Raw genomic sequence first — 19,811 nt, 5'->3', positions numbered from 1 at the left:
GAATAAGAAATTGTAGTTTTCTTCGTATGGGTGTAATGGCCCCAGGCCTGTAACCAAGTCACCTATAGTTTTAGAGGGGCCTAGAGATCCATAATGCTTTTCTTAGCTTCACTGTAAGTGCAATTTCCTTGCTAGTGGGCCTCTGAGCATGTGAGATGAGTCAAAGGTCGATACTGTGGCCTCAGCACATTCCATGCTAACGAAGGCTAGTATCTTGTCAGGGCCCAGGATGTGCCTGAGAAGTGAGGCTATGTTTATGCCGAGCTACAGGTGTCTGTGCTGGGAAAGTTCTGATTGTTTTCCCTCTGAACAAGTATTGTTAGCCTATGCTAGGAAAGTTGCAGATGAATGCCAATTAATGCTTGCTGCTGTCATGCTGCCTCACTGCTAACATGTATTGTATAAAACCCATTGTACCCCTTGGCTCTGGGTTCAGAGAAGCTGTCTGATCCAACCATTAGGTACGCCAGTATGCTGTAAGTACTCAATAAAGTCTCCTTGTAAGCAAACCTGGATCTGGCTTATCATTATCTCAGCACCTCCAAACCTTAGCAGCCCACGGCCAGGGCATACAATGGGTCAAAAGAAAATGTGGAATAGTGTGTACAGTTCTGATTGCTGCATGTCAAAAAAAGGATATTGCAGATAGGGATGTCAGAGAATTCCGCCACGGATCTCGGGGAGGCCGAATGCCAGTGCATTCGGCCCCCCGAAATCGGTGGCGGAACGGCCTGCCACCCCCCACCCACCCTGGGACGAGACTTACCTGGGGCGGATCTTCCGGGCGGCAGCGGTTCGGCGGCGGCGGCGGCCAGTCTTCCGACCAGCTGCCGCCACCGCCATTTCCAGTTTAAAAAAAAAAAGATGTGATAGGATACGTAAAGATTTACATAGCCTATCACGGCTAGGTTTTTTTAAAAAAAAAACCGTGATAGGCTACGTAAATGTTTACGTAGCCTATCACGTCTGACTTAAAAAACAACAACAACAACGCGCGTACACAAATGGCGGCGGCCACGGCCACTGCCATTTGCATACGCGCATTGTTGTTGTTGTTTTTAAGTCAGACGTGATAGGCTACGTAAACATTTACATAGCCTATCACGGCTGACTGCAGGGACGCAAACAGCGGCTACGGCCGCTGCCATTTGCATCCCTGCTAGCCAGCGGCTGGATGTCTGGCTGCTGGTGGAGCCGGCCGGCGGCTCCGCAGAATCCCTGCGCAGAATCCCGGTGAGGATTCTGGGGGGAGGGACAGAACGCCTCCCCCCCACCATCCACATAATCCGCAAACAGGTAAGTGACTTTCGTACATCCCTAATTGCAGACCTGGAATAGGAGGATGGGAGGATAATAAAGCTCATAAGTAAATAAAATAAATTAACTCCTGTACAAGGAAAGGTTACAATGTTTAGGGCTTTTTAACTTAGAAAAAAAGGCAAGTACGGAGGTGGGGGGTGGGGAGATGCTAAACGTTTATGACATTGTACATGCTATGGAGATAGGTACATTTTTCCCCCCCTCTCATAATATTAGAGTTGGGAATATTGCAACCTCATCTGCAAGATACTGGAAGGGGGCAGTGTTGAAGTTAGTTGGTTCATTTGGAGTTTTGACCACAGCTAGCCTTAGGATCTCTATAACCTACAATATGGTTTCCTGTAATTTCTTCCTTTTGCTTCTCCCCTTCCCCCCACTCCCCTCGACTTCCACCATTGCAGGGAGCACATGGCTCCTGCTAGTGTAACAGAACACAAAATGGACTGAACAACCTCTTTTTGAAACTCTATGCAGTACCTGCATTGTATATGCAAGCATATTTGTGAATAAAACTGTTTTCTTTTCCTCACTAAAGAAAGGTGTGGTCTCCTTTATTGTTCTAAGATAACCTTTGTACATGTGGGACTTGTAAACATTCATTCTGTTTTGCCTTTTTGATTTTTCTCTGCTAATTGCCTTTCTAACAGGAGGCATCATTACTAAATAATCCCATCAACTGGAACACAGGATCATCCCATTAAGCTGATTGTTGGGAGATTCAGGACAAATAAAAAGAAGGACTTCTTGATTCAGCACGTCCCTAAACTATGGAATTGGCTAACACAAGATACAGTGATGGCTGCCAACTTGGACCGCTTTAAAAGGGGATTGGGTAAATTCCCCGAGGATATGACTATCAATTGCTCATCATGATAGCTACTATGTGTTATCTCCAAGATCAGAGGCAGCATGCCTCTGAATGCCAATTGCTGGAAAAGAACAGCAGGTGAGGACTATTGCCCTGTTCTCCTGTTTTGTGGACATTCCACAGGCTGGGCGCTGTGAGAAACAGGACACTTGACTACCTGGATGTTTGGCCTCATCCAGGAGGGCTCTCCTTGTGTTCTTACACTTTTAAAATCTATATTACCATTTATCATTTCTATAGCAAATTTCAGCAACGTCATTTTGCCTGTGCGTATCTTCTCTTCCCCATCAAAACCACAACAGACAAAATGATACTTACTGTTCAGAAAATCTGTCGCCACAGGGTTTGTCATGAGCATGTGTGGAGAAAGCAGCTTGTACACATCGCTCTGTTCACGCTCAGGCAGAAAGTTTAATATATTTTGGTCCACCAAATCTGACTGATGCAAAAGAACACTTTGTCATGTTCAATGGTAGAGTATTAAAATGATCACGACACATTACGGGGTTGGTTCACCTATGCACACATACGTCACTTTAGTTTCTCATGACTTGATCACTCAGCACTTGAATGCCCTCAGGCAAATGTGTGAAACTGCCTCTACTGTAAAGGATGTCGATTTACATTGACGTCATCAAGTGATATGAGTTCTGTCAGTGCTGTTAGATCTGGGATACATGTTCACATATCTAAGTCATTATTCAATACAGCAGTGAACTGGCTCAGAGAAAGGCATGCAGACAGACACTTTTTCTTTAAAAGGATTTAGAAAACAGAGTATTATTTTCATCATTTCTATCGCACATTTTGGATGCAAACCTGCCATAACCTATGTGCCGATAAACTCTAGTGACTTCAGTGATGCTTCTGAACGAGTACCTAGGGACAGGATTTTAAGCCAAGTAGTGTGGACTTTACATTCCCTATTTCCATCATCCTCACAACAACTCACTCTGGGCACTATTATCCCTCTTTCACAGATGAGAAACTAAGGTCTAATTCTCACAAACAGCACCTGAGGTAATTAGTGTGTGTGTGTGTGTGTGTGTGTACGTACATGACTACTTCACACTGCAAATGGGGGTTCACATAATGGACTTTTTCCCCATTTGGGGAAGGAGGAACCCATTCCCACATTTAGAAAACTAGGATATCAGGGTGAAGGCTAGGCTAAATCCTTCTCCTTGATATGCTAGTTTTCTCTCTGCAGGGAACTGTTCGTATGGAGCAACATTTAATCACGTGACGTGAGACTCCTCATCTGCAGTCTGAAGTGGTAATGTTCCAGACACAGGTTTATGTTGAGAATAAGGCTGATGTACAAGAAAGAGTAATCTGCCCAAGAACAGGGGCACAGGTAGGCCTGGGCGTATGAGGCTCAAGCCCCGGATCTGTTTCCCAAAGCGATGAGTGTCCATTGGTGCTAGTGGAATTTTAATTGCCATGCTGAGGGGGGGGGGAGGGAGTCATTTTCAGGGGGAATTTCAGCTGGGGAGGGAAGGGTTGATGTGGTTGGGTGCAAATTAACTGAAGAGTTTATTTTATTTGAGGTGAATTAGATGGAAACTTAATTAGCTAGCTTGCCTTCTGTGACATTTAAATAAATCACAGTAATTATTTCTAAATTTTGCAAAGAGATATATAAATTAGCATATGCAGATTTTATGCAGATTTGGGTCTTATGGCGCTGTGCCCCAAATCTTTTAAGTGCCTACCAACACCCCTGCCCAAGAATATCTAGCAAGGTCATGGGATCCCAGATCTCCAGGCCAACATGCTGTCTGTTAGACTACAGAAGAAAATGTTTTGCCACTGAGTAGAACGGAAAAAATAAGCATGGAAGTGGATAGGCACAGAAATCGAAGGCAGGATAGAACGCACTGGTTGCTTTTTGACACTACATTTATCCTGTGGCTCTGCCAATAGCAAGGGAAAGCTGTTCCAAGGAAAGAGTGCAGAATAAGAAGACAAAAGTGGAACCCAACCGAATATCACCAACGAAAAAATGTGGGCTTTTGGTTGCAGCATTAAAAAAAATGTGGCCTTAAAACCTTAAAAAGCATTCTTAGAAAACAGATAGTTTTGCACAGCCACAAAAGACAGTCAAGCCATCTGCACTCCTTTTGGAAAAAAGCATGTTCCAGAGCGCTCTAATTAATTAGAGAAATAACTTCCATACACTCAGTCGAGAGAAACAACACACATCGCCTACTTGGAGGTGGCATCAGGCAGAGCTATGACTACTGAGATCTTACACATTAGCAATATATGTGGTAAGCATCTTATACATTAGCGCAGCCTTCTCTAACCTGGCAGATGTTTTGGACTACAACTCCCAGAGTTCCTGAGCCTTGGCCATACTGCTGCAGCTGATGGGAGCTGATGGGGGAAGGCTGTACCAGCATCATAACTGGTGAACATTTTTTAATTTTATTTATTTATTTATTACATTGGCTATGCTGCCCCATAGCCAAAGCTCTCCGGGCAGTTTACAAAAGTTAAAACATTAAAATACAATATACGAAGTTTAAAAGCCATTTACATAAAAGCATACGGACAATATATACAAACAACATATAGCTAAAAACAACTTTGAACTAAAAACAATTTAACAAAAAAAAAATCCAACAATAAAAACAGCACAGCTTCAAAACAGCACAGCTTCAAAACAGTATACAAGAGTCAGCAAAAGGAACAAGAGTTCTAAAAAGGGAAGCCTGCTGGAATAATAGTCTTTAATTCCTGCTTAGAAACCTTCAAAGAGGTCAGCAGGTGCACTTCACCCAGCAGGTCATTCTACAACATCCTTTACATTAGTGTTCGGGGGGGGGGGGGGCAGGATGTCTTTGTATCCTATCCAATGGCTAAGCCAGAGTTTTTTATACACAGTTGATTATTTGGGGAAAAGTCCTTCACAGAACTGGCTATGTTTTAGGCAGCAGGGTGGTGATGTGCTTGAACCTCGCATGGGTTGCGACCACAATCCTAGCCCTAAGACATATTGCAGCAGGGTGGGGGTTCTCCCCAACAGCAACTTGTCAAGCCCCCAGTATGGCAGTACTGAATTTCAGTCCATCACTGGATTGATAGCTTTCCCGCAGATTTGAAGGCAGTGTGAAAAGGCCGTTGTTAATTATGGTAAAAACACATTAATTTTCCCCCCCTGTCCTGCTACAGTCTCTAATCAAAGGGGGATGCAGGTTTTTGTAGTGCTTCTAGAAAGCACAGTGGGTGAGGGGAAAAAAACCCAAAGGCATTTACTCATTTTACTTTTATTTATTTATTACATTTCTATACCAGCCATTTGCTGAAGCTCTCTGAGCAAAAATAGATCTATTAAGCCTGATTCAAGGCTCTGAAAATCTTTTATCTGCATACAGTTTAAGCATTAAGACCATAAGGACATTCTAAAGGAGGAGAAATTATTTTCAGACACTGTGTTGTTAGAACTTACCGGTAAATGTCCAAGAAGAGAAGAGACACTATCAGACACATAAATAATAATCCCATCAGTGGTAAGTGCAATGAGAAAGCCATCTAATGCCTATAGGGGGGAAAGGAATAATGTAAATATATACATATATCTATATCTACACCTTCACATACACACACACATCCTGACTGCAAAAACGTTTATTTGAAAGTTACATCTTCAGTGAAACCTAGCAAGAGTGTCTAGGATTGCAGCTATATAGCTAATCCTATGCATGTTTACTCCGAAGTAAGTCCCAGTGAGTTCAGTATCAAGTATGCATAGAATTGCTGTAACCCTGTGTACACTTTCCTGATAGTAAGGCCCACTGATTGTGACTTGCTTCCAAAGTAAACATGAACAGGATTGCACTGTTAGGGAGGTTTATCTTTACAAATTTATTTCAGACACACTAGGGCTGCAATGCTATGGTCCCTGGGAGGCCATCTCAGGGACCACAGATTTTTCGCATCTCCCTCTCCAACAGTGGAGAGAGAGGTGTGCCCTCAGAGACGGAGTTCCAACTTTGGAAGCTTCTTCTGTTCCCCTGAAACCTGCCCAGAACCGGGGGGGATCTTCCCATTTCCCTCCCACTGAAATCAGTGGGAAGGAAACTTTTTTTCTTAAAGCTCCTGAAAAATGAAACAAAAAAGGAAATACATCCTGCCCCACCTGCTGCTCTGCCTTTGCAAGCCCAATAGAGCATAGGAAAAGGTATTCCTCCTCCCCATATTCCCCTCTCCTAACTTATTATTCAATACTGAATCCTATCCTAATTTATAAATATATACATAGTTAAATATGGAAATTAAATAATTTCTATAAATGACACAAAATTATTTCAAGAATACTATTATTCCCAATTAATTCTAGGATAATTTCAATTTGTTTAACGGTTGACTGAGTTTATGTAATATGAAGCAAATATTATGGTTAGACTTCCAGACATCAACTGGGTGCCCTTAATTCATATTACCTATCAGCAAATTTGCACAGCTACCCAACATAATGCACATATATAACGTACAACATCCTTTCCCACAAATACATTGGGAAAACATGGATAATGAAATGTTTAGGCAAACATACATTGTCTATAACATTACCATCTCGTATTTGCAAGATCATCAGGTGTGGAGGGGCAGAAACTGTACATTCAGATTGTGTTTGAGTAACAGTGCAATCCAAAGCACATTTACTCAGAAGTAAGTCCCATTCAGCCCCCTGGACACCTTTCTTGGCACCCACCAAGGTGCCCTACCCCTCCTTTAAAAAAAAACAACGTATTTTGATGCGAAATAGGTTTCTGTTGGTGCTGAAAAATATGGGTTCAAAGAGGTTGCTTAGTGTGTTGGGCCTCAGACCCCACCTCTGCCTTGAACTCAGTCTTTTGGGCAGGCTACTTGTCTTTTGCCACGCCTCCCATGTCAGCCGTTTTGTGGTGGTGCCCAGGGCAGATTCTCAAATTTTCAGATGTGCCCACAGCTCAAAAATTAAGTGTATTTACTGCTACCTACATTTCCAATAAAAGGGATTATTCTGTGCCAGATGCCATTCTAAAATAAAAGCCAGAAAGAGGGAGAGAATTTAGATGGAAGAATAACTGTCCTTTAGTGGTTTGTTCCTCAACTACTGGCGAGTTTCCCTGGTGAGCTCATGTTAACTCACTAACCCAGGAAATGGATTTGCTCCTTCTCATCTTCATCAGTGTCTCTTCATTTTCTCCTGGAGACTACCATCTAGTAAAAAAAAAAAAAAAAAGGCACCAAGCCTGCCCACCCTTTGGCAAAAATCCCAGCAGTGAGCTTTGGAAGCAGCACAGCAGGAGTCCATAGCAGCAAAAGTTTGGTTTTCCATTACTACATGCTACATTATATATATAGCATGCAACTAGCCCTCTCTTTCTTACTTACTCTAAAGTAAGTGTACAGGACCTGATCCAGATTTAGACCACTGTATACAGGTAGGGGCTTTAAACTTCCCCCACACACCAACTGCCCCTCACACACCCCCACTTGTTTTCCAAAATTTCACATACCCCTGCACATGGAGGCTAAAAAATGGGGGGGGGGAAATTAAGGAAAATCAGTGGCTATAAGGGGAAGTTTTAAGCCTTCCCTACTTGTGTGTAGTCCTCCCAATCAGGGGCCCATGTGACAGTCAGTAAGAAAAAGAGGGACAGCTGCATGCTACATAGTTAACATATTGTGCAATTTGACCCTGAGGGCTTCTCCACATGGGGCTTATATCGTTCAATCAAGATTGGTTACTGACAGAACTTTGCGGGTCCTTTACATGACAGCGTCAACTTCCAAGGCCCCTCCCACGGTTTATGACCTTTATCCCGCCATTGTAAAGCATGGGGGAAGTCTGATTTTTTCTCTAGGAAGGGCTTATGAAATGCTTTATTTGCCGTGTACTTCCATAATGGCACTATAGCAGCAGCGCCATTTAGTGGCTGTAAAATGAAACATATAGAACTCACCAAGAACTTGCCAAGAAAGACAAACTGAAAGTGTCAGCCCCTGTAAGGAGCCAACCTTAATCCCGCAAAGAATCCAGAAGCAGAAGCCCCGGTAAACTGCAGAATAAAAGGCCTGGTTTGGTGAGGCCCTGAGTGGATGCATTTCCTTCTTTCCTTGCTAGTCCAGGTCTCTGATGGCTATGCGATGCAGTGAAGGGCTTGCCGTTTTGTTGTGAGCAGTACTCACGGCAATGCCTTCTCGGGTTTATAACTGTGTTGTTGTCCTGCAGTTTTAATCTAGTCAGCAGGGAGCCAAGGTGAGTAGCTGTGCAGATGATACACAGAATCCCTTCCTTCCCAGTTCTCAACTGTTTCTACTCACTCATATACTTTGCCCTTCGGTCAGACATGAGGATCGCTAAAAGAACATGCAAAATAAAGGCCAGAACCATTTCAAGGCAGAGATGTTTTGTGAAACAGTCACCTACAAGTGAAGCCTGTAAAGAGCTCCAGTCTCCTCTGAGGCAGGAGCCTGTTTTGATTAAGCTGCAATGGCTTGACTTGTTCAACAAGAGGCATTTGCAGATGGACATAGACAGATTTTTCCAAAGAAGGTGAGTCATCACATCTCTATGAGAAGGAAATAATCAAGACACTGTGATTCTAGGCCAGTACACACCCTCAAACATTGGTAGTGAAAGCAGAAGAAAATAATTGCCTGCAAAGGGTGGAAGATCTTGCTTTAACACACAGTGAAATTTCTTGTTTACAGGAAAAACAAGGATGCAGCAAAACAAAACAAAACAAAACAAACAAATGATACAGATTCTTCTCTAAAATGTATAGAATATTTCTTTCCCGCTAATGATAATTGCAAAGGAAGACGCAAATGGAAAAGGAAGGTTCACAGAATACGTTAAAAACCACATGAGCAAATTCCAAAATATGTCTGACTTGGACACCTCAACAAGGCTGGCCCTACCATTAGGCAGAGTAAAGCAGGCACCTCGGGCAGCAGATACTGATAGGTGGCAGCAAGATGCTGGAGGAGAGCCCTGTCTGCCATGTGCCCTTTGCTAAGTTAGTCTGTTGCCTTCAGGTGCAAGAAAGGATGCTGTCCCATCAAGTGTCGAAGACAGATTTATCTGTCAGTCCAGTAGGAATAAGAGGGGGTGCCATCTTGTCCTCCTCCTCATGCAGCAACACACCTTGGGCCAGCCCTGGACCTCAAGTGCACAGTCTATGAGCTTCTTCGTCCCCGTAATACACGTAAGGGGCTGTATAAGCTTTTTATGCACTACTGTAAAAAGTGGACCTTCCAGCCAGGCATTGGGAATAAGAAAGAGCATCTGTCTTCCAAATCATATTCTTCCAAGTCTTCAGCCAAGTTGTGTGCTGCCTAATACCATGATCTGGATTCCTGTCCATTTCACCAGAATGACTGAAGAGTGAAACGGACACCAGGATGTCAGAGATATAAAGCTGTTGACAGATGACATTCTGCATTAAGCTAGATGTGCCTTTCTAACACCTCTTAGAAGGCAGCAGGATGAATTGCCTAGCGGCAAACAGCCAGGGCCAAGGTCAAGAGTCAGCATGGTCGGGCGCCCGACAAGGGCCCACAACCCTGCAGGGGGCCTATTAATAACAGCCCCCTGGACCTGCTCCTCTTCTTCACCATCACAACCTGCTTATTCACCTGCCTCTCACTCTGGCCCAGACAAGAGTGGTAGTGAGAAGCAGCAGCAGTAGATGCCACTGAGTATTTGCTCACTGGCTCTCTACTTAGAAAGCATGCAGGTGGTATCAAAAATGAGGAAGAAGACCATCAGCAACATCTGATTTCAATGCTGGTAAAAAGTTAGACTCGCGGAGAGAGGGAGTCTAAGGAGGATGCCTTGCCCAAGGGTCCCCTAAATCACGGAGCCAGCACTGCAAACACCACTGAACATCTTTGTATGTCATTCTTGCAACTCTCCTTTTAGTCTATATTATCCACGTTCCACCTTACCTCTAACATCAACTGAGTGAACTCCTCATTGCTAAGAAATGAAGGCTTCCAGTCTTGTCTAATCTCACAGGCCTCTGTCTGTGCAGTGATTTCTGAAAGAGAAAAGAGCAAGCAGGAAGATACCCAATAAATAATAGGTTGGCTCTGAGTAGTGAAGCAGTATTCAACTCTGTAGGTGTAAAGGTGAAGTATAAAAAATTGATACTTCTCAAATATCATCCCTTGATTGCTGTTCCAAGAGGCAACCGCTATGTTTCGTCCATAGTTAGTTAAGAAACTTAGGGAGTCACTACTTAAAAGTAGTTATCTCTGAGCAGTGACTATAGGCACAGAAAAGGACAACTAACGACAAGTAAGGAGAGACATGATAGAGATTTATAAAAGTATCCATGGTGTGAAGTGGATATACTTATAATAGTGGATACCCTTGCTCATAATAATAGAACTCATGTCATCCAGTGAAGCTGAATGGTGGGGGATTCAGAACAGACTTTAAACTATGGAATTTGCTGCCACAAGACATAGCAATGGCCATCAACTTTGATGGCTTTAAAGGGGATTAGACAAATTCATGGATGATAAGCATATCAATGCCTACTAGTCATGATGGTGGCTATACATTACCTCCAGTATTGGAGGCAGTATGCCTATGTCTGCCTGTTGCTGAGAACATGAGCAGTAGGCTGCTATTGCACTTATGTCCTACTTGTGGGCTTCCGATTGGCTCTGGTTGACCACTGTGGGAGCAGAATGCCTTCTCGGTGGTAGCCCCTGATTATGGAACTAACTCCCACTGAGGTCTGCTGGTGCCAACATTATCATCTTTTTGGCACAAGGTTTAGACTGTCCTCTACGTGCAGGCATTTGACAGCATATGATGAGATTTTAGTGTCATTTATTAATCAGGTCCTGGTATCTCATTTTATCTGTGTGGGGTTTTTTAGCTGTGTTAATTTCTTTTAAAGTTTTGTCTGTTAATTTTTTTTTATATTATGTTTCTGTTATGTAATTTTGAGAGCTGCCCAGACAGCTTTGGCTATTGAGCAGTATAGAAAGGAAATAAATGAAACAGAAATGCTTGACTAAATAGGTCTTTGGTCTGAGCCAGCACAGCTCTTCTTATGTTCTTTTGAGGTAATTCACCAGAAGTAATTGTCAATCTAACAAGGGTGGTGGAGGGGATAGGATGACGCAAATAATAAACTCAATTTTAGTTGCGAGTAAACAAAATGTTAACATGTTGACTAGTTGCATAAGAATGTTGATGAGGATGTACATTTGCAGGCACATCAGAATGTACATCCTTTGCCAAGCAATACAGCGTGACTAGACTGCATCCTCACTCATTTGTGCACCTGACTGACGTCCACAGTTCCCAATCCAGCAAGTGATACGTGCACAGAAGGCCACTGATCTCTTTAGTTGCACGGAGGTGCATGACACTGATGATGATGAGTCTCCTCCTCCTCCTCCTCCTCAGTATGTCCATATACTTTTGGAACTGTTTCTAAAGCAATTGCATGTAGAAGGTCCCTGGCTCACTCCCTGCCATCAATAAAGGACCAGATAGCAGGTGAAGGCCTCTGCCTGAGACTCTGTAGAGCCTCTGAAAGTCAGAATAGATAGCAATGGGTTCGATTGGGGGTGGACAACTTCCAGAAGTCCAGGGGCCATTTTCACTGCAGGCTGGAATTCATGGGGCGCTGTGGGGTGCCCCCCAAAAAGACGAAATTGCCCGTTTGCCACCAAAATTTGGCAGCGAACCACTCTGCAGCAATACGGAGTGCTACAATGGTTACATTTCGCTTGTTTCCATGCTAAATGTAATCCTTTAGGTGCTCTGTAGTGGCTATGGACCACCCAGAGAGGAGAATTTAGCTTGCAAACTGGGGCAGTGGGGCACATGGGCAGTCCACAGCCCGTGTGTTGCTCACCCTGGGCTAAATGGACTATTGACCTGACTCAGTAAAAGGCAACTTCATATGTTGATATGAAATCTTTAAAAACTTATTTAAAAATGTCCACAAAGGGTGAGCACTTAACATGCTTTATTGCATGAATTGGCATGTAGCCCTTTCAAAGTGTATGTTTTAAAAGCTCAAGGCAATCTTGTGCCTTATACCAATTTCAAGAACCATTTCTTATTTTAAAATAGCTTCCCCTTTGAAATATGTGCATTCTCCCCCTGCAGAACTTGAGCACACATCTCCTGCTTTCTTTCTTTAAAAAGAAGCAAATACGTTTGTGGAGGGGGCACGCAGCAAGGCACTGCACATCTTTTTAAGCTGGTACTAAATGTTCTAAAAAATTCAAAGTGCAATACAAATCAGCAATAGTAACAATAATAATAACATCCCCTCTGTGAAGGGAAGCAGTGTGAAGGAGCTTGCATGCAGCTGAAGTACCTTTCTGTTTCTGTAAGAAGTCAATGGTCCTCTGCAGTATTGTGGACTTGTCCATCTTGAGTGGATGGCCATGGCCTTGGAGCATGGTGCATAACTCCTTAATAAGGACATTGAACTGGTCTCTTCTTTTCTTCTCTGACTTGTTGCGCGATGCCCTAGTCAAGCAAAACACAGACGTGCCTTGAACATAATGACGAGATAATGGAAGAATTGTCAAACGGGTTTAGACCACGATAATTTAAGGTTTGCGCACTAATGTATAAAGCCCTAAACAACTTGGGACCAGGATACCTGAGAGAGCATCTTCTCCCCTATCAACCTGCCCAGTCACTAAGGTCATCAGAAGGCACGCTCCTGGTGATTCTGAATAGACCTATGACCCGACTGGAGCCTACCCAGAGAACAACCTTCAGTGTGGTGGTCCCCTTTCTGTGGAACTCCCTGCCTCGTGAGGTCAGGCAAGAGCCAACACTGTGTCATTTCCAGCGCCTCCTGAAAACACCTTTATTCCAGGAAGCCTTCCTTGACTGACCAGCCATGGTGTTTATCAGGACTTTGTTTTTAGAAATAACAGTTTTAAGATGGTATTTCATTTCTTTCATCTTTTTATCTTTTATTTTTCACCATCTGGAATCTGTTTAGATGCGGAGCAGGATAAATAAGGTATCCATGACAGAGAAACAAAGGGCGACTCCAGATCGGGGGGGACGACTAGCACCTAGCAGTCAGAAGGCATTGCGCGGCTGTTCCATCTTTTTTCCTTAATGGAATTTCCGTAGCAAGAACAATGATGGAAGAAGTGGTGGGAAAACACAGGAGGGTTGTGAGAGGAAGACAGACCCCCATAAAAATTCTGTGAATGAGGCAGCTGCAATGAAACCCTCATCTAGAAGCACCCAAAATCTCTCTGTTCACAAGCACTAATACGTCTGAATACCAGAGAGAATGCCAGACAAACATACATGGTCTGATCCAGCAGGACTCTAATGTTTTTGGGAAGAGATGTTGCCAAAACTCCATCGTCACCCAATTCAAGAGAAAGGGTGTGGGCTCAGCAATTATAGAGCGGGTCCACATTTTCAGTCATTAATTTCCATTTTCCAAGGATCAGAGGTTGCAGACAGTAATTCTTTGGGGGTAATGATCTTTAATGGTTTCATCGTTGGTCACCTTTCTTAGGTATGATGAAAATGAACACAATCTTACAAGCTATAAAATCTGCCCTCCTACAGAATAATAAATAAGAAAATAGCAGAATCCTTCATTTCCAGTTACATCTTTGGTTCGTTGGACATTTTTATCAGAAGTGGCACAATTTACTGTGGTTATATTTTCAGATCGGAACAGATCGGCTATTAGCCCTGCTTAGGGTGTCGCATGCCCTCTACCCATACCTCTTTGCCCTGTCCTTCTCATCTTCATCCATCAGCTCGTTTACACAATACAGAGTTCTGGAAAGCAAGTAGAATAATGGTCATATTTTCGGAGGCATGAAGGAACATTGCCTGATGCTATGAAACCAGCACCTTTATCAAACAATCATTGTTGATGATGTTGTTGTATTTGCTGGCTGTTTATTTAGATATCCCAGGCTCAGGGTGGATTAAAAAATCCATACAGTAGTCAGAATAGTTCTTTTAAAATGAAATAGATTGTTTAGATTGTTTTACTGTAACTGCTGTTCTTCAACTGTTGTATCCAATGTTAGTCTAACTTAAGTCCCATTCATTTCAATGGGTCTACTGTAAGTAGGGCTAATATTGGTTACAACCCAATGTCATATCTACGGGTGGGTGACCAGGCTACCCACTGGGTGGGAAATCCTTTTAAAGCAGTGTAAAGACCAGGATGATTATCCTTGCCCCTCCATGCCAGCACCTTGGCACAGGCAAAGCTATACAGGAGGGGATGGTGTCTCATACCCACAGTTCAGAGCTTGCTCTTTAAAAGATGCAGAACAGAGGGCTTGTCTGCTTGCTGTGATTTCACAAACACACTGAAGCCTCCGTATGCCAGCAGCCTTCCTGTATGCTTCAGTAGTCCTTGGGAGGGTACAGTTTTCTTACAGCTGATAAGACTATTTAACATCCCCTCTTCCTGAGAGTTTTGATACTAAAACCCTTGCACAGGAGGACAGTAACAAGTTCAGGAGCAGAAGGTGGACAGACTTGCAAACAAGGAACATGAGCATGTATTATAAAAGAGAGAAACTATATCTAGATCAGGAGAAGACAACATGGTGCCTGCAGGCATCAGTGCTTCCCTGGACATCTTTCTTGGTGCCTGTTAAGGTGCCCTACCCATCCTACTCTAAAAAAAAATTAACAGCTGGAATTGCTGTGAAATAGGTTTCTGTTGGTGCTGGAAGATATGGGTTCAAAGCAGTAGTTAAGTGTGTTGGGGCTCAGCCTCCACCTTTCCCTTGTACTCAGTTTTTGGGGCAGGTTACTTTGCCATGTCTCCCAAAGCAGCCATCTTGTGGTGGTGCCCAGGACAGTTTCTCATATTGCCAAATGCACCCACAGCCCCAAAAGGTTGCCTAACCATGATCTAGATTATTATATTCTGTTTTAATTGTTTGTAAAGCTGTCCTGGAGAGCTTCCCTGGGGAAAAATGCAATATTTTGAAGAGTGGGATAAAAATCCTGAATGGAACAGAACATTGTATGGAAAGACATAATTTCAGGAGAGAAGAGGTTTACTTTTCTGCATCAGAAAGTTTATTAATCTTAAAATGGCCTTAAAGTGTTTAAAAATGAAGAGAAATGGGGATGGAACATAGAAGGTCTTAATCTGAGTATACTAACTGAAAACATTTAGCGCAGCTTGAAAAGGAATTATTTCTCAGCTGGTGATCTGCATTAGATTCACCAGTCCAGACTGATGATGAGAAATCATGTTCCAGATTTGCCAGATGGGCTGGGGCAGACAACCAAACTATAATACGGTCCCACGCCCTTTTTATTTCACCAGTGCCTATGCTGCTAGGAAGAATCCTCCCACTAGGGAACAATAAATAAAATTCCCAAGTTAATCACAAAATTTCCATTGAAAACACCCTCTGCTGTTGACTCTTAACAAGCCAACCAGAATCCTTGGCGTTCGCTAGCGCTTTTGCTGATGATTCCATAGGACCACACCCAGTGCCCCAGGAACATTTTTAGGTGGGTACAACCAAATATTTTTTGCTGCACGGCAACCACAACCTCCAATGATTTAATAGTTACATACGTTCTACAAAATGGAAGTACACCAAATCAATATGGAAGAGAAAGCTCACACTGGACATATTACACCTATCTACACACTTAAAACACCCTTGTACAGGTACCTAGAATTCCTGGCCAAATTACATTTCCCAGACATGTGTACAGGGTTCTTTTAGATGTGTTTAAAGGCATGGGCATCCTTGCGGTATTGTTTCAAAGATTCTGCAATGCTGTTCAAAAGGTGCAACCAACTCTGCTTCAAAGGATTTCTGTTTTCTAATCTCTTGGCGCACCCCCACACTTTACATGCGAAACGCAATTGCTGCATGGTACACTAGTGCTCTTTGCCACAAACTCGTAATGTGTGGAAGAAACCTGGCTATGTAAACACATCTGGGCAGCATTCCACATTACAACTGTTGCAAGAAAAACATGTGTGTTTCACCTGTGTTTTCCGATAGCAAACATGTAAAGTGTGGGAAGTAAAATATGGTTTTCCAGTTGTGTGTATATGGGAATTTAAAGATGTGTGTAAATGCTCATTTTTCCTCCATGCCTTATGCATTAGTGTAAAAAAAAACAAAAAACTTTTTCCTGCAACAATCAGTTGCAAGTACCTGGATCTTCAATGACCTGTATATACAGACACTTTTCTTCCACGCAAGGTGTCTGAAGTGCAAAATCCTAGCATAACATACAGCAGTTGTATTTGCCAGATATAGAGCTTCTTTTAAAATGTTCCTAGTTCTGAATTCTAAAGGTGTTTTGAGTTTGGGACTAGCATAGCATAGAGTAGAGGTGGGCAAAAGGTAGACTGCGATCTACTGGTAGAACTCGGAGTGACCGAGTTCTTTTTACTTTAAGCAGTAAATCAGTAACGGTTTTCTGACTCCAATTGTTTAACAGCAGCAGCAGGAACAAGACCTGTTCTTTCTTTTCTTTTTTCTAAACTAGGCTACTGAAAAGCAGAAAACGCATGAAAAGCAGAAAGCCAGGGGTATGTTCTGTGAGTGAGGGAGGGCTGTGAGCTCAGTTCTGGTACTGAAAATAAATTGCTGGACTGAACATTTGCTAGTGATACCCCGTTTCTTTGTTCTAAGTGTATTTTTGGCCCCCGGAGCCTCTTTGGGGTTCTACAAAAATACAGAGCAGATTCTGCAAGCTTGCACAAGTTAATAATGTTCCAGTAGTACTTTACCATTAGTAAGATAACAAGTGAGGATATGCAACAAAATGTTACAGTGTGAAGTGCTCCTGTTCAGGATTCCAGCCAGCCAGGCTCTTCTAGAATACTTGATCCATTCCTCCTTCCTCCCCAGTTTTCTGTCCCCCCATCCCCAATTCAGCCAACATTCTGTGCCCCTTGAGCATGCTCTGTACTCATTAAGCTGTTTAGGTCCCCCTCCCCTCCCCCTCCCCCTTGCTTAGGGTTTTTTTCACCCCTAAATATGTTTTAGTTCTTCTGCAAACCTTGAGGTTTCCCTGAGTCTGCTGGTACCTCCCCTCTTGTGCGTAGGTGCTGCTGCTTTGGCTATATATAGATTGGCATCTGGATAATGAGTTCGCTATTAGATCCAGTTCTTAAGAACTACATGCAAACATGGGGCTTTTCTACATAAGGCTTTTAACTGCTGCTTTACTGAGGCTTGTGCTTCTGGATTCTTTGTGGAATTAAGATTGGCTCCTTTTTCCCCAGGGTTGTTCTTTCTCTGCCTTTCTATATGTTCCATTACACAACGGGCTAGGTGACACTGTGGTACAGCAGAATTGTGCAAATATTTGCCACCATTCACAGAAATGCCAGACTTTCCTTGTTAGGGGAAAAAAAATCCGCTATAATGGTTGCAAAGCATGGGAGAGGTCCTGGAGAATGACTAAGTTGTATAAAGCAGCCACAAACTACCATGAGTGAGGAATCCCAAGCACACAATAAATGCCTTATGTAGAAAGGCTCATAGTCCCAAGACTTCTTTCTCTTGACTCAAAAAACCCAGCCTCATCTGAAAAGGAAAACTGAGTAAGAAGAGAAGAAGGGGACAAGCCATGCCTTCCATTTCTACTGACAAAGCTGCTCAACAAACAAACGAACAAACAAAGAGACGGGCTCCAGATTAGGGAGGCAGCCTGAGTCACAGAAAGCAAATAATCAGATTAGAAATTACCTCTTCTATCCCTTAGATTCATCAGTCCGGGATGACAGGGTATGGTAAGTACGTCTTATTAATACCATGAAAATATAGATGAGGAAGAAACGAATCCTAGAAGAAAAAGCAAGTCAAGTTTTAGACAACCCTCTTATTACATATGGAATTAACAACTGAGTGGGGGTAGGTGGGTCTAAAAATGGCTTACGTTTGAAGAATTATCCATACAGCTGGAGAGAGGCATCAAAATGGGAGGATATAGATCTATCTTTTCAGCAGCCTCTTTTATATGTTCTCAAAAAGGGGAGAATGGCTACATTCCCTAAGGCTACAGATGCAGAACGACCATCAAGGGTTGATCAAAAGGTACACCAAACGTACTACTTCACGGTATGTGGAGGTTTTTAGGTGAACACCTAGAATTTAGTCTAAAAACTAAAAATGTAAGACACAAATGGAAACATCCACATGTTTGGAGCCTTCTGCATCATACAGGTATTCTCGTCAGAGGGGCAGGATTGGCACATATGCTTGCTGTCATGACTACATGCGTTGTTGTTACCTAATGTGTAGAACAACTTCCAAAGAAAGGCAAGTTCAAGTCCACTTTCTACCTATACCCCTTTCTGATTTTTTATTTTATTTATTTAAAAATGTATAATCTGTTGTCCCAGCCACTACAGAGGTGAGCATAATGAAATTCTATCCTAATACAACAACAAACCCACATAAATAAAATCTTCTCAAAACCAATTCTCTCAAAGCACAATTATTTAAATAAAACGAATTACAGACCTGAAAGGCCAGGTGATGGGCATTCTTCCTGAAAGAGTGAAGTCGGCAGGCTGTTCTGGAGAGCTGGCTCCACAACCAAGGCACAACCACCAAAAAGGCCCTACATTGTCTGTGATCACCAGCATTATGCCAGAGTCTGTCTTAGTAAACCAAAATGCACTTGTGGGTATATATACAGAGGGAAGGAGATCCTTAGGAACTTTTGTTCACAGCCAGCCTTCCCCAATCTCATGCCCTATCCAGATTTATTGGACTACAACTTCCATCATCCCCACCCAGCATGACCATGCTGGAACCATTCACTGGGGGAGAGCATTCCACAATCAGAGGGGCTGCCACCAAAAAGGCCCTCTCCCTTTTTGCCGTCCTCCAACTATATTTCATGATATGTCAATTCAGTTGTTTTATTATTGGTTGCCTTGGCAATATATATTGAAAGACTGTATAAAAATCTCTTAAATAAATAAAACTAAACTCCTATTAATGTTGGACTCCTATTTACATTAACCTGGGAGGAAGCCCTCTTCAACACTGTGGTACTTACATCTGAGTAAACATGCATACGATTACACTGTAAAGGTAAAATCTAACATGAATCCTACTTAGAGTAGACCCACTGAAATGAATGGGACTTAGGTTAGCCATGACTAACTTAAATCACACTCATTTCAATAGGTCTACTCTAAGTTGGACTTATGCTGAATAATGGCTGCAGTCCTATGCACACTTACTTGGAAATAACTCCTATTGAACACAATGTGACTTTGGAGGAAACATGCATAGGATTGTGCTGTAAGGCTATTATATAATATTATTTATTTATCTCTGCTGGTTTGCTATTGCCCTTTATACTAATAATCATCTGTCAGAGTCTCCATCAAGGCTTTAATTACTTCAGTTCTCGAGGACCCTGTTGCCCATGAATCATTTCATGGTCCATCTCTCATGCTGTTGCTTAATTAGCCAATTCTGTTGCATTCTCTGCTCGTATCAAGAACACCCACACACGAAAGTAGCACAAATGTATTATTATTATTAAGAGCAGATATTTTTCTTATTCTCTCTAAAAAGCAGGAGGTGGAGGAACCTAGGTACAACTGGCATCTGAAGCTGCAGCCCTGTA

The 19,811-nt window shown here is 42.6% G+C and overlaps 1 protein-coding gene across 1 annotated transcript in view; it reads right to left on the bottom strand.

Annotated features, from left to right (window-relative positions):
• PASD1 (PAS domain containing repressor 1) overlaps positions 1-19,811 on the bottom strand; it is a 179,387-nt gene that overhangs the window by 52,858 nt on the left and 106,718 nt on the right. The window contains exons 3-8 of the mRNA XM_084813726.1: positions 17,912-18,007; positions 13,935-13,991; positions 12,541-12,695; positions 10,136-10,227; positions 5,643-5,732; positions 2,507-2,627 (exon numbers count right to left, since the gene is read on the bottom strand). Coding sequence (XP_084669852.1) covers positions 2,507-2,627; positions 5,643-5,732; positions 10,136-10,227; positions 12,541-12,695; positions 13,935-13,966 — 490 coding nt within the window. The 5' untranslated portion in view covers positions 13,967-13,991; positions 17,912-18,007. The remainder of the gene's footprint in view (positions 1-2,506; positions 2,628-5,642; positions 5,733-10,135; positions 10,228-12,540; positions 12,696-13,934; positions 13,992-17,911; positions 18,008-19,811) is intronic.

This window comes from Heloderma suspectum, chromosome 9 (genome assembly GCF_057233095.1).
Source record: "Heloderma suspectum isolate Gila_16-S chromosome 9, 16-S_ref, whole genome shotgun sequence".
Classification (NCBI taxonomy): domain Eukaryota; kingdom Metazoa; phylum Chordata; class Lepidosauria; order Squamata; family Helodermatidae; genus Heloderma; species Heloderma suspectum.
The sequence above is the reverse complement of the archived record's forward strand: the minus strand, read 5'-3'. Positions and strand labels throughout refer to the sequence as shown.